Source organism: Rhinoderma darwinii, chromosome 1, assembly GCF_050947455.1.
Source record: "Rhinoderma darwinii isolate aRhiDar2 chromosome 1, aRhiDar2.hap1, whole genome shotgun sequence".
NCBI lineage: Eukaryota > Metazoa > Chordata > Amphibia > Anura > Rhinodermatidae > Rhinoderma > Rhinoderma darwinii.
Window position 1 is genome coordinate 193,285,254 of NC_134687.1, and position 26,593 is coordinate 193,311,846.

General features: G+C 44.0%; 1 protein-coding gene across 1 annotated transcript in view; it reads left to right on the forward strand.

Annotated features, from left to right (window-relative positions):
• The window catches only part of LOC142737734 (ovochymase-2-like), a 102,849-nt gene that overhangs the window by 68,822 nt on the left and 7,434 nt on the right, over positions 1 to 26,593 (forward strand). The window contains exons 20-22 of the mRNA XM_075849720.1: positions 9,111 to 9,193; positions 9,799 to 9,893; positions 23,847 to 24,085. Coding sequence (XP_075705835.1) covers positions 9,111 to 9,193; positions 9,799 to 9,893; positions 23,847 to 24,085 — 417 coding nt within the window. The remainder of the gene's footprint in view (positions 1 to 9,110; positions 9,194 to 9,798; positions 9,894 to 23,846; positions 24,086 to 26,593) is intronic.

Below are 26,593 nucleotides of genomic sequence, written 5' to 3' on the forward strand. Positions count from 1 at the left end.
TCGTATAGGTGTACCTGTGGTAGCTTAAAGGAACAGTGTCACCCAAAAAAATTTCTTTATATCAGTTTGATGTTAGTGTTTTATTAAAAACTTTTGTATTTATTTGTGTGTTTGTGTGTTACATTTTTTTATTTTTTTACTTTTTCTTCCCTATGGGGGCTGCCATTTTTTTTTTCATTTCTGTATGTGTCGATTAACGACACATACAGACATGGAATACGGCAGCTACAGTACCATAGTGAATGCGAACGGGGCCCGTTCCATCCACTATGGTGTACGCCGTCTGTGTGGGAACGGCGCATGCGCCGCTCCCACACAGTCCAAGTTGAACTGAGCGCCGTCCGGCGCCATTTTCCTGTAGACCGGAAGTCGCGGCCGGACAGTAAGATTACTACTTCCAGTCGCGGCTTCCGGACTTGTGCACTTGGAGCAGCGGCAGCAGACGGAGCGGACGGACCGGAGGGAGCGGCGGCGGCAGGAGCAGGTAAGTGATTTCTATGTATGTTTGTGTTTTACTAGTGTATGTAAACCTTCTACACCGTGTGTTAGCTCAAAAAATGGCGACACACAGTGTAGGAGGTTAGACCGTTCAATCCCCTCGTTTCTCCCGGCACTAGCCAGGATAAAGGAGGGGGGGATTCTGTGAGCTCACTAGAGCGAGGGTTTTTTTCCCAATTTTGCAGCATAAAGCAATGTGGTTGCTTTACCACATGCAATGCTGCAATTTTGGGAATTGCTCCATCTAGTGACCAGTGCTGGGAAATATTATAAATTAGAATCTAATTTATAATATTTCCTGACTCGTGAAAAAAATAAAAAAAATTAGAACAATGTTTAATCACCTACACACTAATTGTTTAACTAAAAAAAAATATAAATTTTTTGCTAGCAACACATTCCCTTTAAGACAGTAGCAAGACAGGCTCGGATGTGACTAGGCAGCAGGCAGGCACCAGGCATAGTATAGCCGGACAGGCGTGGTACACAGAGCAGCATGACTCCAATTCAATACGGCTGTAATGGCAGGAAGGAGGTGAAGGGAAAGTGAGCCCTAATCTACCCACCGCCCTGTCCCTGCCTACTTGCAACGACCCGCCCTAGGCGACGAGGTACAACTGGGCGGCGGTCCCTACGCTGGCTAAGTGCACAGGAAGACAAACAGGGAACACGCAAGGGAAGGGGCAGTAGCCACGGAACGCCACGAGGAAACGGGGCGGCGAACGAACAGTCAGGACCAGGACGAAGTGAGTACACCCGAGCAGGCACAGAGACAGAAGCAAGCCAGGGCAAGCAAAGCAGGTCAAGCAGAACTGCAGCAAGGCAGAAGCACGGCAGAAGCAGGCTGGAGCAAGCAGCAGAGGCCAGGAATCCAAAAGAATTACAAGCACTGAGGGAGAGCACAGGGCAGGTAATAAAGGGCAGGGGGCGGAGCTAACTCCGAGAGACCAGGCCGCGATAGGCTCTCCCACTCCTGAGCCTGCCACCCTGGTTGGTGGGAGATGGTGTCAGTCGAGCAGGTCTGGCCTCAGGTGTGGATTGATTAATCCCAGGAGTATAGCTAGATGAAGTACCTGGCAGATCCCTAACAGTACTCCCCCTTTTATGAGGGGCCACCGGACCCTTACTAAGGGGACCCGGTTTAGTGGGGAAGAGGAGGTGGAACCTCCTGATCAATACCCCAGCGTGAACATCACGGGCAGGTACCCAAGTCCTCTCCTCCGGCCCGTATCCTCTCCAATGGACCAGGTACTGGAGGGAGCCCTGGACCATCCTACTGTCCATAATCTTGGCCACCTCGAATTCCACCCCCTCAGGGGTGAGAACGGGAACAGGAGGTATCCTCGAGGGGGACCAGGACGGGGAGCAGCGTTTAAGGAGGGAGGCATGGAAGACGTCATGTATGCGAAAGGATGGGGGGAGCTCCAGACGGAAGGATACAGGGTTGAGGACTTCAATGATCTTATAAGGTCCAATAAATCGGGGAGCAAACTTCCTGGACGGGACCTTAAGGCGCAAGTTCCTGGACGACAACCAGACCAAATCCCCGACGACAAACCGGGGGTTAGCAGAACGTCTACTATCCGCCTGAATCTTTTGTGCGCTCTGGGACGCCTCTAGGTTCTTCTGAACCTGGGCCCAGACAGTGCACAGTTCCCGATGAACCTCCTCTACCTCAGGATTATTGGAACAACCAGGGGAGACGGAGGAGAACCTTGGGTTAAACCCGAAATTACAGAAAAACGGGGAGACACCTGACGAGTTACTGACCCGGTTATTCAGGGAAAATTCAGCAAGGGGAAGGAATGAGACCCAATCGAATTGACAGTCAGAGATGAAACACCTTAAATATTGTTCCAGGGATTGGTTGGTCCTTTCCGTTTGGCCATTAGTTTCGGGATGGAAGGCGGAGGAGAAGGACAGATCAATCTCCAACTTTTTACAAAAAGCTCTCCAAAATAAGGAAACAAATTGTACCCCTCTGTCAGAAACGATATTGACTGGGGCCCCATGGAGACGCAGGATGTGTTTCACAAACAAAGAAGCTAACGTCTTGGCGTTAGGTAGCTTCTTAAGGGGCACAAAGTGGCACATCTTGCTGAAGCGGTCGACTACCACCCACACCACCGACTTGCCCTGAGATGGAGGCAAATCGGTGATAAAATCCATGGAGATATGGGTCCAAGGTCTCTGGGGAATGGGCAAGGAACGTAGTAGGCCCGCAGGTCGGGACCTAGGGGTTTTGGACCTAGCGCAAACCTCACAAGCGGCGACGTAAGCCCTAACATCTTTAGGCAACCCAGGCCACCAATAGTTTCTGGTAATGAGGTGTTTGGTGCCCAAGATGCCAGGATGACCAGATAGAGCGGAGTCATGGTTTTCCCTGAGTACCCTCAGCCGGTATTGCAGGGGAACAAACAGTTTGTCCCCAGGGGCGTTCCCGGGAGCTGCACCCTGATCAGCCGCGATATCAGAAGCTAAATCAGAATCCGTGGCAGAGACGATTATACCAGGGGGTAAAATACAAGCGGGATCCTTCTCGGAAGGAGGATTGGCCATGAAACTACGTGACAGAGCGTCAGCCTTAATATTCTTGGACCCAGCCCTATAGGTAACCAAGAAATTAAATCTGGTAAAGAATAGTGCCCACCGAGCTTGTCTAGGATTAAGCCTCCGGGCCGATTCTAGGAAAACCAGATTCTTGTGATCCGTAAGGACCGTTACCTGGTGTCTGGCCCCCTCCAGGAAGTGCCGCCACTCCTCAAAAGCCCATTTAATGGCTAGAAGTTCGCGGTTACCAATATCATAGTTACTCTCCGTGGGCGAAAACTTCCTAGAGAAGTAAGCACAGGGGCGGAGATGGGTGAGGGAGCTGGTACCCTGGGACAAGACGGCCCCTACTCCCACCTCGGAAGCGTCAACCTCCACAATAAATGGCTCCTCTTGGTTGGGCTGAATCAGCACGGGGGCCGAGATAAAGCACTTCTTGAGAGTCTCAAAGGCCTGGACGGCCTCAGGGGGCCAATGGAGGACATCGGCACCCTTGCGGGTAAGGTCCGTAAGAGGCTTAGCGACGACCGAGAAGTTGGCAATAAATCTCCTGTAATAGTTGGCGAACCCTAAAAAACACTGTAACGCCTTAAGGGAGGCAGGTTGGACCCATTCCGCCACAGCTTGAACCTTGGCAGGGTCCATGCGGAATTCATGAGGAGTGAGGATTTGCCCTAAAAATGGTATCTCCTGTACCCCAAAGACACATTTTTCAGTCTTAGCAAACAGATTATTCTCCCGAAGGACCTGGAGCACCTTCCTGACATGCTCCACGTGGGAGGACCAGTCCTTGGAAAACACCAGTATGTCATCAAGGTACACAACAAGAAAATTACCCAGGTACTCTCTCAGGATTTCATTAATAAAATTCTGGAAGACAGCAGGGGCATTACACAACCCAAAGGGCATGACCAGGTATTCGAAATGACCCTCGGGTGTGTTGAATGCAGTTTTCCACTCATCCCCCTCTTTGATGCGGATAAGGTTATATGCCCCCCGTAGATCGAACTTAGAAAACCATTGGGCTCCCTGAACCTGATTAAAAAGATCCGGAATCAAAGGAAGTGGGTACTGGTTCCTTACGGTGACCTTATTCAGGTTACGATAATCAATGCACGGCCTAAGACCACCATCCTTCTTCCCCACGAAGAAGAAGCCAGCACCTACAGGAGAAGTCGAGGGGCGAATGAAACCCTTGGCCAGGCATTCTTGGATATACTCCCTCATAGCTTTACGTTCAGGACATGAAAGATTAAATATCCTACCCTTAGGAAGCTTGGCACCAGGCACCAAATCGATAGCGCAATCGTATTCTCTATGGGGGGGCAACACCTCGGAGGCCTCCTTAGAAAACACATCGGCGAAGTCCTGAACAAACTCAGGAAGCGTGTTTACCTCCTCCCGGGGAGAAATAGTGTTAACAGAAAGACATGACATAAGACATTCATTACCCCATTTGGTGAGATCCCCAGTATTCCAATCAAATGTGGGATTATGCAACTGCAACCAGGGAAGACCTAATACCAGATCAGACGATAATCCCTGCATCACCAGTACAGAGCACTGCTCCAAATGCATGGAGCCAACCAGGAGTTCAAAAACAGGAGTATGCTGAGTAAAATAACCATTAGCAAGGGGGGTTGAGTCGATACCTACTACAGGGATAGGATAAGGTAAATCAATACAAGGCATCTTTAGAGACATAGCAAAATCCACAGACATGATATTAGCAGATGAGCCAGAATCCACGAAAGCACTGCCCGTGGCAGCCCGGCCAGCAAACGAGACCTGAAAGGGAAGCAAAATTTTATTGCGTTTCACATTAACGGGAAATACCTGTGCGCCCAAGTGACCTCCCCGATGATCACTTAGGCGCGGAAGTTTTCCGGCTTCTTATTCTTGCGCCTGGGGCAGGTGTTCAGTAGATGCTTGTCGTCCCCACAGTAGAAGCAGAGACCATTCATTCTGCGAAACTCTCTACGTTGTCGAGGGGACATGGAGGCCCCGAGTTGCATAGGTACCTCCGAGTCCTCCGTGGAGGGGTGAGGAGACGGGACCTCGGGGGGAATCACAGAAAAGTCAGAGGGGAGCACGCTGAAGCGTTCTAGCTGACGTTCCCTGAGACGTCGGTCAAGTCGTACTGCTAGGGCCATAACCTGGTCAAGGGAGTCAGGCGAGGGGTAGCTAACCAGCAGATCCTTCAGGGCGTCAGATAATCCTAACCTAAACTGGCACCTTAGGGCCGGATCGTTCCACTGAGAAGCTACGCACCACTTCCTAAAATCAGAACAGTATTCCTCAACCGGTCTCCTACCCTGACGTAAGGTCACCAGCTGACTCTCGGCTAAAGCAGTCCTGTCAGTCTCGTCGTAAATGAGTCCGAGGGCAGAGAAAAAACGATCAACAGAGGAAAGTTCAGGGGCGTCAGGAGCCAAGGAGAAGGCCCACTCTTGGGGCCCTTCCTGGAGTCGGGATATGATGATACCCACCCGCTGGTTCTCGGAACCTGAGGAGTGGGGCTTTAGGCGGAAATACAGTCTGCAACTCTCCCGGAAGGAGAGAAACGTCTTACGGTCCCCTGAAAACCGGTCAGGTAACTTGAGGTCGGGTTCTAGAGGTGAGGTGAGGGGTACTACTAAAGCAGCGTCACCCTGATTGACCCTTTGGGCCAGGGCCTGGACCTGTAGGGAGAGGCCCTGCATCTGCTGGGTCAGGGTCTCAAGGGGGTCCATGATAGCGTCAGCGTAGGAGAAATGGTAGACTAGGTAAGGGCTTGTAATTATGTAATGGCAGGAAGGAGGTGAAGGGAAAGTGAGCCCTAATCTACCCACCGCCCTGTCCCTGCCTACTTGCAACGACCCGCCCTAGGCGACGAGGTACAACTGGGCGGCGGTCCCTACGCTGGCTAAGTGCACAGGAAGACAAACAGGGAACACGCAAGGGAAGGGGCAGTAGCCACGGAACGCCACGAGGAAACGGGGCGGCGAACGAACAGTCAGGACCAGGACGAAGTGAGTACACCCGAGCAGGCACAGAGACAGAAGCAAGCCAGGGCAAGCAAAGCAGGTCAAGCAGAACTGCAGCAAGGCAGAAGCACGGCAGAAGCAGGCTGGAGCAAGCAGCAGAGGCCAGGAATCCAAAAGAATTACAAGCACTGAGGGAGAGCACAGGGCAGGTAATAAAGGGCAGGGGGCGGAGCTAACTCCGAGAGACCAGGCCGCGATAGGCTCTCCCACTCCTGAGCCTGCCACCCTGGTTGGTGGGAGATGGTGTCAGTCGAGCAGGTCTGGCCTCAGGTGTGGATTGATTAATCCCAGGAGTATAGCTAGATGAAGTACCTGGCAGATCCCTAACAACGGCGCTTGGAGCAGGATAGCAGGGGATACAGGTTACAGGAAGCAGGAACGGGAAACACTGGGAATTGGAAGACACTTAGGAGACTATCTGCAGAGACAAACTAGGGTAACAACAACAACAACAACAACAACACTCAGGCAATGCAGGAAAGGGCAGAGCCCTTCTTATAGTCCAGGGTGCTCATAGGCCAATTTGGTCTTAATTCAGGTGCGCGCGCTGGTCCTTTAAGAGCAGGCACGAATGTGCGTGCGCACCCTACGTGACACAGCAGAGCGAAGCGTAAGTGAGCGCTGGCGTCTCCGGAGGAGGAGATAGGGGGCCAGTGCTCACTGCTCCATGGCTGCGGCCGTCAGGAGGTAAGCAAAACTAGCAGGCCTGCGGCAAAGGGTATTATAGTATCCCCCTCTTAGCCACCTCCTCTTGGAGCCAGAGCGACAGAGAAACTTCTTCAGGAGGGTAGGAGCATTGAGGTTCTCCTCTGGCTCCCATTACCTCTCTTCAGGACCAAACGCCCTCCAATCCACCAAATAAAAGTTTTTTCCACCCACTCTTTTGGTGTCCAGAATCTCCTTAACCTCAAAAGTATCAGATGAACCGCTGGGAGCCACTGCAGGAGTAGAAATCTTGGAGAAGCAGTTCAAGACCACAGGCTGCAGAAGAGAGACATGGAAGGAGTTGGGGATCTTGAGGGTAGGAGGCAGCTGAAGCTTGTAGAAGACCATGTTGAACTATTGTAAGATCTCGAAGGGTCCGAGGAACCTGGGAGCAAACTTGTAAGATGGCACCCTGAGCCAGATATTTCTGGAGGACAGCCAGACCTTGGTACCTGGATAAAACTGGGGAGGTTCTCTTCTCCTTGTGTCTGCCTTACATTTCATGCAGTCCACCGCCAGCAGAATGGAGGATCAGAAAGCTGAATCAGCTGCAGGCACTTCGGACATAACAGACACCTGGAGAGGAATTTGTGGGTGTTGGTCGTAGACTATGAAGAACGGTGTATTTCTTGTGGATTCGCTAGTATGATTATTATATGAGAATTTGGCCCAAGGAAGAAGCTGCACCCAGTCATCATGCTGCTTGGAGATGAAGTGTCGTAGGTAGTTCCCCATTATTTGGTTGATTCTCTCGACTTGACTATTGGACTGAGGATGGTAGGCTGAGGAAAAATCCAACTTTACATTGAGGAGTTTACAGAGGGCTCTCCAGAACTTTGAGGTGAACTGAACCCCCCAATCAGACACGATATGCCTAGGCAAGCCGTGCAGGCGGAAGATGTGTTGGATCAGAAGGGCGGCCAGTCGAGAAGCAGAAGGTAGACCGGTCAGCGCAGCGAAGTGAGCCACCTTTGAAAACCCAGACCGCACTGCATCCCGCAGAGGGAGGCAAGTCAATAACAAAGTCCATTGCTATATGCTGCCAGGGATCGGGCACAGGCAGTGGCAGGAGCAGGCCAGCAGGTTTGGAGTGAGCAACCTTGTTAGCTGCACACACCAAGCAGGATGAAACAAAGTCCATGATGTCTTTGTGCAGCGTGGGCCACCAAAAATAATGGTACCCCCGTGACCTGGCAGTCTGGAGCTGTGTCCCCAGCGGAGGATTCTCCCTCTGTCTGCCAGGAGCACAAAAGTCCTCCCCGAACTGATGTCTCTAACCTGCAGAGGGTTGACTGAGATAATGCAAGACGGGTCAATAATACTTTGTGGAGACTCCATGGTGTCCTCTGTCTCGAGCGACCTGGACAAGGCATCGGCCCTCAGATTTTTGTCGGCCGGACGGTAGTGGAGCTCAAACTGGAACCGGGCAAAGAACAGTGACCACCTGGCCTGACACGGGGATTCATTCGTTGGGCTGTCTGGAGATAGGTGAGGTTCTTGTGGTCCGTGAATATCAAGATGGGATGAACTGCGCCCTCTAGAAGATGTCTCCACTCCTCATGGGCCAATTTGGTCTTTAATTCAGGTGCGCGCACCCTACGGGACACAGCAGAGTGAAGCGGAAGTCTCCTGAGGAGGAGATGGGGAGTAGCGCTCACTGCTCCATGTCTGCGGCCGTCAGGAGGTAAGCAAACTTGGCGGCCCATGGCCATGGGCATTACATTCTGTACAGTTCCTATACGGTCAGTCCCTGTCCATGATCAAAAGATTTTTGTAATGACATTCCTTCAATGCTGAAATGAAGTAATTCGGCAGCGCATACTCATCAGACCTGATGTTACCTTTACATACAGCTGATAAACAAGGCAGGACCAGAGAGCGGCGGCTCAGGTACAGCAAAGAACCACAAAGGTAAGTATGTTACGATTTGTTTTATTTTAGAGGTTTATGCAAGGTGTTTATAAATCCCTGAAAACCAATTTAACATATATTAGAACATTGCTTTATAGCCCTAAATGTTCTTACACTATGACAGAAAGCTAACATTAGCTGTCTGCCAAATCAATAGTAGTGAATTAAATGCTCAATTTGGGCTTGAGCAATAGAATAGTTCAATATGGTCACATACTACTGGCTAAGTCAATGAGACATAGGGCTTCAGTCCCTTGCCCAGTTGTCCACTTTTGTATATGTCTTTGTCGTCTTTTAGTATCACCGATCGAGAACTGCTTGCACAATGATAGGTAATTTGAAAATAGAGTATTTCATAAGGAATATTGGAAAGTATGATGTAACACTACAGTTCACTGACCTATTTTTATATTGCATTAGACTGGCCTGCAAACTGTGGTCCACAATTCATACCAACAATACCAAGTGATTCTTCACACCAGCATTGGCATGCTTCTATACAGGTAAGCATTATTCCATGTTCTGTTCATTGACGTTTGGACATTATTTTACTCAATATTTATCTATGGGATGGAAAAATATTAAGCGACAAAAAAAAAGGTTGCACATAAGAGCCTTAATCCTACTCTCCAGACCAAATAAAATAAGTTATAAAATCCATAATTTGATGAGTATTTGTGATCTCTTTTCAAATATTGTTGGGGAAATCTCACTTTTCATTGCATATTGTAGTGACAAAACATTTCCACTAGAGAGCACCAGATTACCTCCTTTTGGCTTACTCTTTCCTGTCCTTATACACTATTATCCTGTGTTAGTTCTCCAGATCTTAGCTTGAGAGACACATTAAAATATGAAAGTTGCCATTGAGCAACATTAGCTGTTAAAGAAGAAAAGTATATGAAATATACTAAAGGAAGAAATAATATATATACAGTTGTTACTGGAATTACATGGAGCCTAAATCCTCATATGTTTCAATTTACTAGAAATAATAAGAAGATTCAATGGGGGGGGGGGGGAGGGGGGCGACATACAGTTCAAACTTGTTTGACTAACTAACCTATAAGTTTCACCTATAATATTTTCTTCATGTGTTTGGTTGCAGAGTCGCTCCACTCCGTATTTACCATTCCAGCATAAATGTGCAGGATCACTAATACATTCACAGTGGATTCTCCTACCTGCTCATTGTATAGACATGTGAGTATCTTAATTACACTCAGTACTGGAGTAACATCTCAGGAATAAAGGGCTTGTTCGGTTTTAGCAAATTATTGTATGTTTTTATATACGGTAATTAAAAGTTATACAATTTTTCAGCATACTTTCTGTATTCATTCGTACGGTTTTCAAGATCTCTGCTTATTATTCATTAGGACCATTTATTGTTTACTTCCATTCTGTCCTTGGTCATGTGATGATCACTGATCACACAGGTGCACGGCTCGTTACAGTAGATGTATCAGAGCTGTGTCTCCTAATAATCCCAGCACCTGTGTGTCCATCACATGACCATGGACAGAATTTTACCCACTGGAAGTAAACAATGAATGTTCCTAATGAATAACAACAAGCAGAGATGTTGGTAACCTGTGGAATTAATACAGAAAGTATATTGGGAAATGTTACCACTTTTAATTATACAATAAATAACATTAATTTGCTAAAACTGGACAACCACTTTAAGCACAAAAGTTCTGGCACCTTGTGTCCTACCCATGAAGTAGGCCACACCTTTAGTCCTAAACATTCATCTCACAGGACAGGTAGCATAACAGCTAGGTGTTTCCAAACACAGTATTACACCTCCAGGGTGTAAATTACGCAATATAAGAGTGTTGGATTGCCATAAAGACTAGCGCATGACCACTGGCTGTAGGTCCTACAATATAATAAGTTGTAGAAAAATGTGCTAATGTCTACAAAAGGAGGGGCACAAAACGTATAGCTGAAAATACAGCATCTAAAAATGAGCGCGTTTCACGTAAATAGCTTTTTCAAGGGGTACTAACAGCATGTTCATGTCCGTTTAAATAGAGAGATTGTCACGATCACAGGGCATGTGGACCCACTAGGCTGCTCCGCCGTAGCAGAGAGGCAGCTGGCCAAGTCACAATCTATGTGAGAGTCTATAACAGTTCGTAGCACAAGGGTACCTGAAATAGTCCAGACAGTGTCCGTGGCTTCAGACGGATGGTGGTGGGTGCAGCAGGTTGCGCCAAATGTGGCGGATAACACTGGATGTGGCAGATGACCTTATGTAGCGTCCATGGCCGCAGGCCCAGGCCGTCGGGTTTACTCACCTCCCGACGCCTGCAGCCATGGATCCGTGAGCGCTGGTCCCCCATCTCCTTCATAGGAGACGCCAACGCTCATTTCCGCTCCGTTCTGCTGTGTCCCGTAGGGTGCGCGCACACGCTCGTGCCCGGCCTTAAAGTGCGCACAAAGGAAATCGTCATCATCATCAACTGCCATGATTTCCTGGTCTATAAGAAGGCCCCAGGCCTTCTGATCCTTGCCTGAGCGTTGTTAGTCTATCCCAGTCTGTCTCCCAAATGGTCCCTTAGTGTTTCCCCGTTCCATTTGTTACCCGTTCCTGTATTAAGTATTGTTCTTGTTCCTGTGCCTACCAGTGTTGGAGTAGTGTCTTCTGCCACGTCCACTGTCGTTTGCCACGTCCAGTGTCTTCTGCCACCTCCAGTGTCTTCTGCCACATCCAGTGACTTCTGCTAGATCGGATACTGCCCGCCACGTCTGGCGCTACCTGCCGCACCGGCCTCCATCCGTGCTGAAGCCACATCCACCGTCTGGACTAGTTCAGGTACCCAAGCATTGCTATCTGCTATTGACTTTTGTATAGACTGTGACCTGGTCAGCTGCCTCCCCGCTACGGCGGAGCGGCCTAGTGGGTCCACATACCCTGTGACCGTGACAGTACACTCAGGCCATGGAACCCGCTGGCCAGCCCAAGACCGCAGTCTAGAAGATACAGACAGAGATGCATGACCTACGCACACGTCAGGATCAACTCCTTGAGGCTGTGAATTCTATCCTGATCCGCCTGGATCTACTCACTGTTCCACCCCCGGTTCTTCCACCTGTAGCTGTTGCTGTGCCACTGCCCATTGCTCCTCCTGTTTCTTCCGGATCCACAGTTCCTCTGCCTCTTCCTCCTCGCTACGACGGTGATCCCAGCGCATGTAGAGGATTTCTTAATCAATGCACGGTTCATTTTAGGCTGCGGCCTCATCTCTTCCCAAGGAGAGAGGATATACCCATACACGGGGAAGAGAAGCATTTGGAACCAGCTCAATGGGGCAGTCATAATTCCAATGTGGAGGCAGCGTCTCAGCCTCTCTCTTGCTGAAGACATCCGCAAAACTAGCATACTGAGATGGTAGATCGAAGAGTGACTGAGGCAGTAGGGGCAAAACAGGGTGAACTTTTGACAAGCAATGGTTATGGCTTCTGGAACCCCATTGGATAGCTTTAGGTAATACAAGGAAGGCGATCTGTTCCAAGTGAAGAGCTCCGTCTTGTAGTGTCAATGGTTCCATGATGAACACAATTGGATCGGGCAATGGTAGGCCATTCACAGAAGCTACAGCCAGAGGTCTCTCCAAAAGAACTGTGGGTAGATGTAAGTGATCCACTAGATCCTGCTGGATGAAATTTGCAGCTGCTCCGGAGTCAAGATAGGCAGAGGAGGAATGTGATGTCTCTCCGGAGATGATGGCCACAGGTCAATAATTTGGAACAGGTTTTGATGTTTGGAGCTGTCCCACCTCGAGTTGCCTCTCCAACCAACCCTAGATGCTGGAGTTTCCCGGTTTCTGTGGACATTGGCACACGAAATGACCCTTAAGGCCACAATACAGACATAGTCCAGAAGAGCGTCTGCCCTATTTGACTTGTTTGGACAACCGGACTCTGTCTACCTGCATGGGTTCTTCAGGTAGCGCACTAGGGGAAGGCAATAGTGGTCTCTGGACCGAGGGTACTGGTCTTTGACCCCAACTCTCCTATTGAACCTCCTGAGTGTGCCCCCGGATTCTCATGCCAACCCAAGTGGCCAACAGGATGAGGGCATCCAAGGTAGAAGGAAGGTCGCGGGCTGCAAGCTCGTCCTTGATGTGCGAGGACAGTCCCTGCCAAAAGTTTGCCACCAATGCCTCATTGTTCCATGCCAACTCTGCTGCCAGGGTACGGAAGGAGATAGCATACTCTCCTACTGTGGAACCCTCTTGCTTGAGGGTTAACAGAGTGGCTGTGGCAGAAGATGTTCGGCCTGGCTCCTCGAACAAGGCTAGGTCCGAGGGTACAGGTCCTTGTTGTTCCAAGATGGGGTTCGCCCATGCGAGGGCCTTGCCAGTGAGGAGGGAGATGATAAACGCTACTTTGACCTCCTCAGAGGGGAAGAGATGAGCTTGTAGCCTAAAATGAACCATGCATTTTTTGATGAACCCTCTACAGGCTCTGGGATCACCGTCATAACGAGGCGGAAGACGCAGTGAAACTGTGGATCCGGAACAAACAGGGAAAGCAACGGGCAGTGTAACAGCAACAGTCTCTGGTGGGAGAACCGGAGGTAGAACAGTGAGTTGATCCAGATGGGCCATGATGGAATTTACAGCCTCAAGACGTGTCCGTAGGTCATGCACCTCCGTCTGTATCTTTTGAACTGCGGTCTTGGGCTGGCCAGCGGGTTCCATGGCCTGAGTGTACTGTCACGATCACAGGGTATGTGGACCCACTAGGCCGCTCCACTGTAGCGGGGAGGCAGCTGGCCAAGTCACGGTCTATGCGAGAGTCTATAACAGTTTGTAGCACAAGGGTACCTGAAATAGTCCAGACAGTGGCTGAGGCTTCAGCATGGATGGTGGTGGGTGCAGCAGATTGCGCCAGACGTGGCGGATAACACTTTATGTGGCAGATGACCCTGGACGTGGCGGATGACACTGGACGTGACGGATCACACTGGACATGACAGATGACACTGGATGGACACGGGCTATTGGTAGCAGGGCACGGGTAACAACAGGAACAGGATAACACTAAGTGATCATTTGCAAGACTGACATGGGATAAACTAACAACGCTCAGGCAATAAGCAAAGGGGCAGGGCCCGTCTTATAGTCCAGGAAATCATGGGCAGTTGATGATGAGGATTTCCCCACAAGTGTGCGCACGCACCCAAGGGGACACAGCGGACCGGAGAGGAAGTGAGCACTGGCGTCTCCTGGGAAGGAGATGCGAGCCAGCACTCACAGATGGCTGCGTCCTCTGGGGGGTGATTAAACCCGACGGTCCGTGGCCATGGATGCGTTCAAGCGCCTGCACATGCCGTTACGGCTGAAATGACGGGGCTGTTTTCTCCTGGAAACAGCCCCGTAATTTCAGCCCTTACGGACGCTGCCGTGTGAACATACTCGTATGCGTTTTTCTGAGAATCTGCTGCAGATTTTCCCTGCAGTGTATCCTACTTGTGGGAAGACACCCTAAGCCCCTAGGTTGGGTTCCCGCAGTGCAGATTTGCTGCTAATTTTGCATGCGCTTTTTTAGCCAAAACCAGAATTGTATCCAGAAGAGGATACATAGAAGGCCTTTCTTTATATACAGTATTTCTTCTGTTTAGGTTCCGTTCTTGGTATTGGTTAGAAAAAAATGCATGCAAAATCTGCAGCACTGCGGGAACCAGAAACCTTAGAGGGCAGTCACACACAGCAGATTTTGTTGCAGTAACCATGCACCTGCTGCCGAAACAATTCCATTCAGATGTATAGAACTGATTTTTAGTCACCGAAAAGTTCTGCAACAAAATCTGCCACATGGGATTGCACCCGTAGGCCGGGTTTCCACGTAGCGTAAATGATGCTAAATTTCCACAACGGAATTCTGTGCGGAAATTCTGCAGCATTTACAGTAGCAGAAAAGTGGATGAGATTTTAAAAATCTTACCCACGCTGCGAAAAAAACTGCGAAAACGTTAATAAATTGATCTGCGCTGCGGAAATAAAAATCAGCAGCATGTCAATTTATGCTGCGTTTTCGTTGCTTTTCTGTTTTCCCCTTTAAATTCAATGGGGATGCAAAATCTGCAACAAATAGACAAGTGTTGCAACTTTTGCGGTGCAATCACAGCGATTTTGCGGCAAAAAAAATCGCAACTCAGGAAAAAAAAAAAAAACATACTTGCCCAGAAGTCTCTCCTTCCTGCAGTCTGGCCTCCAGGGATAATGTTGCATCCCATGTGACCGCTGCAGCCAATCACAGGCTGCAGCATTATCTTAGGTGGCGTGACTATGCACAGAGAAAAGGAAGGGGGTAAGTATGAACTGTTTTTCCCCCAGCTGAAACTCTGTTCGAAAAACCGCGCCACAATGTGGTGCGGTTTTATGGACGGAAAGTGCTGTGGGTTCCAGGTCGGATACGCTGCGCAGTTTTTACGCATCGTATCCGACGCGTGGGAAGTCGACCTTAGATGAACTGTATGTAATGCTGTCTGCCATCTGCTGATGAAAGGTGAACATTACATGAGATATAGTCACCTTTTACCAGTAGATGGCAGACAGTATTACATACAGACGCTGATACTGTGATACTCTCCCACTACCTCTCTGACCGGACTGCTGCCTGTATGTAATACTGTCTGCCATCTGCGGTCCTATTGGCCATCACTACCTTGTAGAAGGTGTGTATGTCTGTACTGTGTGTACAGGTGCCCCGGGCACTTTTTCAAGTCTGGGCCCCCCCCCCCTACTCCGAAGACAGAACTTTGAGGACGCTGTACCGTATATATTTGCATATTTCTGTTTAGGCGGCCACAGATCTGGCACGGTTTTAAATTAGTTGTAAAAGCAGAATGAGCCATATAGAAGAAAAAAAATCAGAATACTTTGAGACACTAAAGGAGTCAGGAGCTTTATAACTTTTTTATTTTTACGTCAATGGAGTGGTGTGGGAAGGATTATTTTTTTGCGGAGGAGTTGTAGTTTTTATTGGCACCATGTAAAGTACCATATAATGGAATTGGAAAAAACTGAGATTCCTCCATGGTTTTTTTCGGTTTAGTTTTTACTGTATATATTTACCTTCTCTTAAGGTAAAAGTAGATTTAACATATACTTTTACCTTAAGAGAAGGTAAATATATACAGACCCAGAATCAATCTCAGTACAAATATACAGACCCAGAACCAAGCTTATTACAAATATACAGACCCAGAACCAAGCTTATTACAAATATACAGACCCAGAACCAAGCTTAGTACAAATATACAGACCCAGAACCAAGCTCAGTACAAATATACAGCCCCAGAACGAAGCTCAGTACATATATACAAAACCAGAACCAAGCTCAGTACATATATACAGCCCCACAACCAAGCTCAGTACAAATATACAGCACTAGAAACAAGCTCAGTACATATATATAACTCCAGAACCAAACTCAGTATATATATATATATATATATATATATATACATACACAGCACCAGAAACAAGCTCAGTACATATATACAGCACCAGAACAAATACAGTTCAGTACAGAGATCATTTGCAAATTCAGTTTAACCCCTGCTGTATAAATTTGTATGACATAAAACGACAGATCCCAGTATAGCCTGAACAATGGTTAGGATATGCTGGGAGTTGCTGTTTAACAAAAAAGAATGCTACCATCCGTCATCTCGCTGCAGATCATACAGTGAATACAGTGCTGATCAGTCACAGGGAGAATAAACCTTTACATTGAGTGACTCACAGGTGACGTCTCAGATTATTTTTCGTTCTTTATCTCTTTTCTTCTCCATCCGGTCCAGACATCTATGATGACTTCTCCCGGGCACGGCCCATTTCTGCAGTTCACAGCTCAGATGTCTTCGGCTCCTCACTTTTCCAACATTTCCGCACCTGTAAAAGAAGATAAAATTCTCATGATGCCACACTCTATGCTTCTAAATATAATAGTTTCATACACTGTGCCCCTGAATATAATAGTACTGCACACTGCGCCCCTAAATATAGTAATACTATACACTGTACTCCTGAATATAGTAATACTATACACTGTACTCCTGAATATGATAGTACTATAAACTGTACTCCTGAATATAATAGTACTATACACTGTACTCATGAATATAATAGTACTATACACTGTACTCCTGAATATAATAGTACTAAATATAATAGTACTATACACTGTGCTCCTGAATATAATAGTACTATACACTGTGCTCCTGAATATAATAGTACTATACACTGTACTCCTGAATATAATAGTACTATGCACTGTGCTCCTTAATATAATAGTACTATACACTGTGCTCCTGAATATAATAGTACTATACACTGCGCTCCTGAATATAATAGTACTATACACTGTACTCCTGAATATAATAGTACTATACACTGTACTCCTGAATATAATAGTACTATACACTGCGCCCCTGAATATAATAGTACTATACACTGCACTCCTGAATATAATAGTACTATACACTGTGCTCCTGAATATAATAGTACTATACACTGTGCCCCTGAATATAATAGTACTATACACTGCGCTCCTGAATATAATAATACTATACACTGTGCCCATGAATATAATAGTACTATACACTGTGCTCCTGAATATAATAGTACTATACACTGCTCCCCTGAATATAATAGTGCTATACACTGTGCTGCTGAATATAATAGTACTATACACTGTGCTCCTGAATATAATAGTACTATACACTGTACTCCTGAATATACTAGTACTATACACTGCGCTCCTGAATATAATCGTACTATACACTGTGTTCCTGAATATAATAGTACTATACAATGTGCTCCTGAATATAATAGTACTATACAATGTACTCCTGAATATAATAGTACTATACAATGTACTCCTGAATATAATAGTACTATACACTGTACTCCTGAATATAATAGTACTATACACTGTACTCCTGAATATAATAGTACTATACACTGCGCCCCTGAATATAATAGTACTATACACTGCACTCCTGAATATAATAGTACTATACACTGTGCTCCTGAATATAATAGTACTATACACTGTGCCCCTGAATATAATAGTACTATACACTGCGCTCCTGAATATAATAATACTATACACTGTGCCCATGAATATAATAGTACTATACACTGTGCTCCTGAATATAATAGTACTATACACTGTGCTCCTGAATATAATAGTACTATACACTGTGCTCCTGAATATAATAGTACTATACACTGTACTCCTGAATATACTAGTACTATACACTGCGCTCCTGAATATAATCGTACTATACACTGTGTTCCTGAATATAATAGTACTATACACTGCACTCCTGAATATAATAGTACTATACAATGTACTCCTGAATATAATAGTACTATACACTGCGCTCCTGAATATAATAGTACTATACACTGTACTCCTGAATATAATAGTACTATACACTGTGCTCCTAAATATAATAGTACTATACACTATGCTCCTGAATATAATAGTACTATACACTGCGCCCCTGAATATTATCGTACTATACACTGTACTCCTGAATATAATCGTACTATACACTGTACTCCTTAATATAATAGTACTATACACTGCTCCCCTGAATATTATCGTACTATACACTGTACTCCTGAATATAATAGTACTATACACTGTACTCCTGAATATAATAGTACTATACACTGCGCCCCTGAATATAATAGTACTATACACTGCACTCCTGAATATAATAGTACTATACACTGCGCTCCTGAATATAATAGTACTATACACTGCGCTCCTGAATATAATCGTACTATACACTATGCTCCTGAATATAATAGTACTATACACTGCGCCCCTGAATATTATCGTACTATACACTGTACTCCTGAATATAATAGTACTATACACTGTACTCCTGAATATAATAGTACTATACACTGCGCCCCTGAATATAATAGTACTATACACTGCACTCCTGAATATAATAGTACTATACACTGCACTCCTGAATATAATAGTACTATACACTGTACTCCTGAATATAATAATACTATACACTGTACTTCTGAATATAATAGTACTATACACTGCGCTCCTGAATATTATCGTACTATACACTGTACTCCTGAATATAATAGTACTATACACTGTACTCCTGAATATAATAATACTATACACTGTGCTCCTGAATATAATAGTACTATACACTGTGCCCCTGAATATAATAGTACTATACACTGCGCTCCTGAATATAATAATACTATACACTGTGCCCATGAATATAATAGTACTATACACTGTGCTCCTGAATATAATAGTACTATACACTGCTCCCCTGAATATAATAGTGCTATACACTGTGCTCCTGAATATAATAGTACTATACACTGTGCTCCTGAATATAATAGTACTATACACTGTACTCCTGAATATACTAGTACTATACACTGCGCTCCTGAATATAATCGTACTATACACTGTGTTCCTGAATATAATAGTACTATACAATGTGCTCCTGAATATAATAGTACTATACAATGTACTCCTGAATATAATAGTACTATACAATGTACTCCTGAATATAATAGTACTATACACTGTACTCCTGAATATAATAGTACTATACACTGTACTCCTGAATATAATAGTACTATACACTGCGCCCCTGAATATAATAGTACTATACACTGCACTCCTGAATATAATAGTACTATACACTGTGCTCCTGAATATAATAGTACTATACACTGTGCCCCTGAATATAATAGTACTATACACTGCGCTCCTGAATATAATAATACTATACACTGTGCCCATGAATATAATAGTACTATACACTGTGCTCCTGAATATAATAGTACTATACACTGCTCCCCTGAATATAATAGTGCTATACACTGTGCTCCTGAATATAATAGTACTATACACTGTGCTCCTGAATATAATAGTACTATACACTGTACTCCTGAATATACTAGTACTATACACTGCGCTCCTGAATATAATCGTACTATACACTGTGTTCCTGAATATAATAGTACTATACACTGCACTCCTGAATATAATAGTACTATACAATGTACTCCTGAATATAATAGTACTATACACTGCGCTCCTGAATATAATAGTACTATACACTGTACTCCTGAATATAATAGTACTATACACTGTGCTCCTAAATATAATAGTACTATACACTGCGCCCCTGAATATAATAGTACTATACACTGCACTCCTGAATATAATAGTACTATACACTGTGCTCCTGAATATAATAGTACTATACACTGTGCCCCTGAATATAATAGTACTATACACTGCGCTCCTGAATATAATAATACTATACACTGTGCCCATGAATATAATAGTACTATACACTGTGCTCCTGAATATAATAGTACTATACACTGCTCCCCTGAATATAATAGTGCTATACACTGTGCTCCTGAATATAATAGTACTATACACTGTGCTCCTGAATATAATAGTACTATACACTGTACTCCTGAATATACTAGTACTATACACTGCGCTCCTGAATATAATCGTACTATACACTGTGTTCCTGAATATAATAGTACTATACACTGCACTCCTGAATATAATAGTACTATACAATGTACTCCTGAATATAATAGTACTATACACTGCGCTCCTGAATATAATAGTACTATACACTGTACTCCTGAATATAATAGTACTATACACTGTGCTCCTAAATATAATAGTACTATACACTATGCTCCTGAATATAATAGTACTATACACTGCGCCCCTGAATATTATCGTACTATACACTGTACTCCTGAATATAATCGTACTATACACTGTACTCCTTAATATAATAGTACTATACACTGCTCCCCTGAATATTATCGTACTATACACTGTACTCCTGAATATAATAGTACTATACACTGTACTCCTGAATATAATAGTACTATACACTGCGCCCCTGAATATAATAGTACTATACACTGCACTCCTGAATATAATAGTACTATACACTGCGCTCCTGAATATAATAGTATTATACACTGCGCTCCTGAATATAATCGTACTATACACTATGCTCCTGAATATAATAGTACTATACACTGCGCCCCTGAATATTATCGTACTATACACTGTACTCCTGAATATAATAGTACTATACACTGTACTCCTGAATATAATAGTACTATACACTGCGCCCCTGAATATAATAGTACTATACACTGCACTCCTGAATATAATAGTACTATACACTGCACTCCTGAATATAATAGTACTATACACTGTACTCCTGAATATAATAATACTATACACTGTACTTCTGAATATAATAGTACTATACACTGCGCTCCTGAATATTATCGTACTATACACTGTACTCCTGAATATAATAGTACTATACACTGTACTCCTGAATATAATAATACTATACACTGTGCTCCTGAATATAATAGTACTATACACTGTGCCCCTGAATATAATAGTACTATACACTGCGCTCCTGAATATAATAATACTATACACTGTGCCCATGAATATAATAGTACTATACACTGTGCTCCTGAATATAATAGTACTATACACTGCTCCCCTGAATATAATAGTGCTATACACTGTGCTCCTGAATATAATAGTACTATACACTGTGCTCCTGAATATAATAGTACTATACACTGTACTCCTGAATATACTAGTACTATACACTGCGCTCCTGAATATAATCGTACTATACACTGTGTTCCTGAATATAATAGTACTATACAATGTGCTCCTGAATATAATAGTACTATACAATGTACTCCTGAATATAATAGTACTATACAATGTACTCCTGAATATAATAGTACTATACACTGTACTCCTGAATATAATAGTACTATACACTGTACTCCTGAATATAATAGTACTATACACTGCGCCCCTGAATATAATAGTACTATACACTGCACTCCTGAATATAATAGTACTATACACTGTGCTCCTGAATATAATAGTACTATACACTGTGCCCCTGAATATAATAGTACTATACACTGCGCTCCTGAATATAATAATACTATACACTGTGCCCATGAATATAATAGTACTATACACTGTGCTCCTGAATATAATAGTACTATACACTGCTCCCCTGAATATAATAGTGCTATACACTGTGCTCCTGAATATAATAGTACTATACACTGTGCTCCTGAATATAATAGTACTATACACTGTACTCCTGAATATACTAGTACTATACACTGCGCTCCTGAATATAATCGTACTATACACTGTGTTCCTGAATATAATAGTACTATACACTGTACTCCTGAATATAATAGTACTATACACTGTGCTCCTAAATATAATAGTACTATACACTATGCTCCTGAATATAATAGTACTATACACTGCGCCCCTGAATATTATCGTACTATACACTGTACTCCTGAATATAATCGTACTATACACTGTACTCCTTAATATAATAGTACTATACACTGCTCCCCTGAATATTATCGTACTATACACTGTACTCCTGAATATAATAGTACTATACACTGTACTCCTGAATATAATAGTACTATACACTGCGCCCCTGAATATAATAGTACTATACACTGCACTCCTGAATATAATAGTACTATACACTGCGCTCCTGAATATAATAGTACTATACACTGCGCTCCTGAATATAATCGTACTATACACTATGCTCCTGAATATAATAGTACTATACACTGCGCCCCTGAATATTATCGTACTATACACTGTACTCCTGAATATAATAGTACTATACACTGTACTCCTGAATATAATAGTACTATACACTGCGCCCCTGAATATAATAGTACTATACACTGCACTCCTGAATATAATAGTACTATACACTGCACTCCTGAATATAATAGTACTATACACTGTACTCCTGAATATAATAATACTATACACTGTACTTCTGAATATAATAGTACTATACACTGCGCTCCTGAATATAATAGTACTATACACTGCGCCCCTGAATATAATAGTACTATACACTGTACTCCTGAATATAATAGTACTATACACTGCGCTCCTGAATATAATAGTACTATACACAGACTCCTGGAGATACAGACATATCTCCTGTCACAGTGTGTATGCGTGTGTATGTGGGTTTTTTTTTCTATACGTATGTATGTACTATGTAAGTGTGTACACATCATGTTCATGGCCCGGAAAACATCCCCCCGCCTCCCTCATTACAAAATCATGCGCATATTCGTGGAAAGGATAGCAGAGTAAAACACTGCTCTGAACCAGAAGAGCAGCTTTTTACACAGGCCAATAAGTAGAGCAAATAAGGAACATTATTTAGAGCACACAAGTAAAGACATTCCATGAAAAATGTGAACTAAAAATACTGTTGCTCCTAATGACTATAGTCAACTGTCGGAATATAGAACTGGACATTTATCATTATTATATCAGGCTATCATATTACAAGTAGCGGTACTCTGAGGTATAAAACAAAGGTGAATATATATATATATATATATATATATATATATATGTGTGTGTGTGTAAATGTGCAAATACAATAAATATATATAACGTTTAGACACAGGACAGAGGAACAGGTATATCTGCTGCATGAAGCATATTACAGAAAATGTTGTTTTTGCTTTGATTCCCACCATAATGCTCTTATAATAATACAGCCACAGTGCCCCCAAAGAAGAGTAAGTAATAGTACCTACTTAACAGTTACAGCCAGAGTTCTCCCATGAAACTACAAGTCTCTATGCAACCATTACACTACCAGTGACTGTGACTCCACAACAGTGTCAACTACAGTTCCTCCATCATAATGACAGCTACAGTAGCTTCATCACAATTCTAGCTCATAACAGTGGCAGCCACAGTGCCCCAATAACATTGACATCAACGGTGCCCTTATAACACTACATATATGGTGCAGATTGTAATGGTGGCTTCATTTATTTCTGCATTTAATTGGGCAAAATGCTTCTTTCCATTAGGAGAATGTATCAGACATAATTGTTTTTCTATAATAATTACTGTTTTTTCTACAAATATGTAAATGAGAGCTTGTTATAGAGAATAGCAATGTTTTAACTATGATGTCAATTAAATAATTGTAATAAATCTATATTTCCCTACCAGAAACCAGAAGCTTGATTCATGGAGAATTTGCTTTGCACCGGAGTCTACTGAGACATGCGTTGGGACTGATGCGATTATCAGACATGAAAACTTTGCATATTCCCAGGGCAATGTCTATTTTCATGATATAGCTGTATTGCACCTGTCAGAAAAGGTGTCCAATATACAGCCCGTCTGCTTGCCTTATTCTGAGGAGACCATTTCCTCTGGAGAGATTTGCTATTGGACAGGCTGGGCAGGTACAGTATTTTTATTGCTTCCAGTCACATAAAATAGGTCTAGTTCACTATCTGGGACACCGTTGTTAAAAACTGTACATACATTTACATGAAGCAAGTTTTACATATTGATGCACATACACCAAAAATCAGGTGTTGGACATAGAACACTGGCGTAAAGTGCAGCAGTAAGGGTATGTTCACACGTGCACGTCCGTTACAGCTGAAATTACGGAGCTGTTTTCAGGAGAAAACAGCTCCGGAATTTCAGACGTAATGGCAAGTGCAGGCGTTTTTCGCAGCGTCCATTACGGATGTAATTGGAGCTGTTTTTCTATGGATTCAATGGAAAACGGCTCCAATTACGTCCCAAGAAGTGACAGTCGGCACAGAACATCGTAAAGCCCATTCAAATGAATGGGCAGATGTTTGCCGGAGCATTGGAGCCGTATTTTCGGACGTAATTCGAGGTTAAAACGGCCGAATTACGTCCGGAAATAGGGTGTGTGAACCCAGCCTAATATACAAAGCTATTAAATACATGTGGTATTGGTAGTGTGATGCTAGTACAGGGGGCATTGTACATAGTGTTCAACTGTAGTGAATTTTCCGGGACTGTCCAGTCTGTGTGGCATCATCTACATCGGGGCAGTGTGGCATCATCTACATCGGGAATGTGTGGTATATACAGGGGGTCTGTGTGGCATCCTCTACAGGGAGGCTGTGTTGCATTATCTACAGGGAGGTTGTGTGTCATCTACAGGGAGGCTGTGTGGCATTTACAGGGAGTTAGTGTCATCTACAGGGAGGCAGTGTGGCTTCATCTACAGGGAGGCTGTGTATCATCATCTACAGGGAGGCTGTGTGGCAGCATATACAGGGGGGCTGTGTGGCATCATATACAGGGGGGCTGTGTGGCATCATATACAGGGGGGCTGTGTGGCATCACTTACAGGGGGCTGTGTGGCATCATATACAGGGGGGCTGTGTGGCATCATATACAGGGGGGCTGTGTGGCATCACTTACAGGGGGGCTGTGTGGCATCATATACAGGAAGTCTGTAGAAATAGGTCTAGAGAAAATAGTGTCTAGGTGAACACGTGACCTTCCTTTGGGTGTTTTCATGGGGCTGGGACAAAAAAAGTCTGACAAATTAAATTTATCCGTTTTTTTATCGGACAAAAAAAACGGATGCAAAACGGATGTCAATCGGCCATTAAAAACGGACAGACGGACTGAAATGGATGAAAATTTGGAGACACACTAATGCAAAATGGCCATGAAAAACTGACAGTTGATCAGTTTTTAATGGACATTTTTTTTTCACTGTCGTGTGAATGTAGCCTAAATATGGCACACACATTTTTTTAAATCATCATGTTTCAAATAAAAAAGCTTGATGCTTGGTGTTGTGAAAAAGGGTCCTTCATACTAACCACTGCAAACTAGCTGTTGATCTCTTGTTTGTCTGACAGCTATCCCACACAACTTGAGATAACCCGCTGCCATCTTTGGCGTTAAAATCTAACATGACCAATCCTTGTTTCCTAAAAAAAAATATACAATTGGTATCACATTTATAAAATGTAAGGAACAGGCAAAATTTATACTTTGTGTAAGGCCTTTTTCAAAAATTTGCATGATATAGGGAATCAAATAATACCAAAGAGAGAATGCCTGTAAGGGCCTGTTCACATCACTGTTCGCTTTCCGTTCCGGGGTTTCGTCTGAGGTTTCCGTTGGGTGAACCCCGCAATGGAAAGTGAAAGTGAAACCACAGCTTCCGTTTCAGTCACCATTGATATCAATGGTGACGGAAACTTCGCTAATGGTTTCCGTTCGTCACCATTCCGGCAGGTTTCCGGTTTTCCGACGGAATCAATAGTGCAGCCAGGACGTCATTTGTATTCAGAATCCTGACCACTTCTGTAGCGTCTCCGTGCTCTACAGCACAGCACAGCGAGATCTCGTGTGAATAACAGCGTAATCTCGCGAGACTACGCCTGCTGTGCTGTAAATCACAGAGACGCTACAGAAGTGGTCAGAACACATGACGTCCTGGCTGGAGGTAATGTCTATTCATTATCAGGACACTGCAGTAATGTTAGTGTTTGTGTATGTGGCTGCAAATAGCGATATAGCTATATCGCTATCTGCAGTGTAAATGAATGGAGAGAAGTGTATGACGCTGATTGGTCAGCGTCATACACGCCTCTGTACAACGCCCACTTGGCCAAATAGTAAAACACGCCCAGTTGTTCATTAAGAAACTCATTAGCATAAAGCTAATATAGGTCATAACTCCGTCAAAAATGATAGTTTTTCTAAATAAAAACACTGCTGTAATCTACATTACAGTGCCGATCACATCATGTACAATATAGGCCACTTATAATGTGGTGACAGAGCCTCTTTAAATATACTAGTGCCTATCTCTGTATTCCTCATGGATAAAAAGATCCATTCTCTTATGATGATGGAGGTTGCCTTCCTAAAAGTGTGTCGGGAAGTTATACATTTTGTTATAT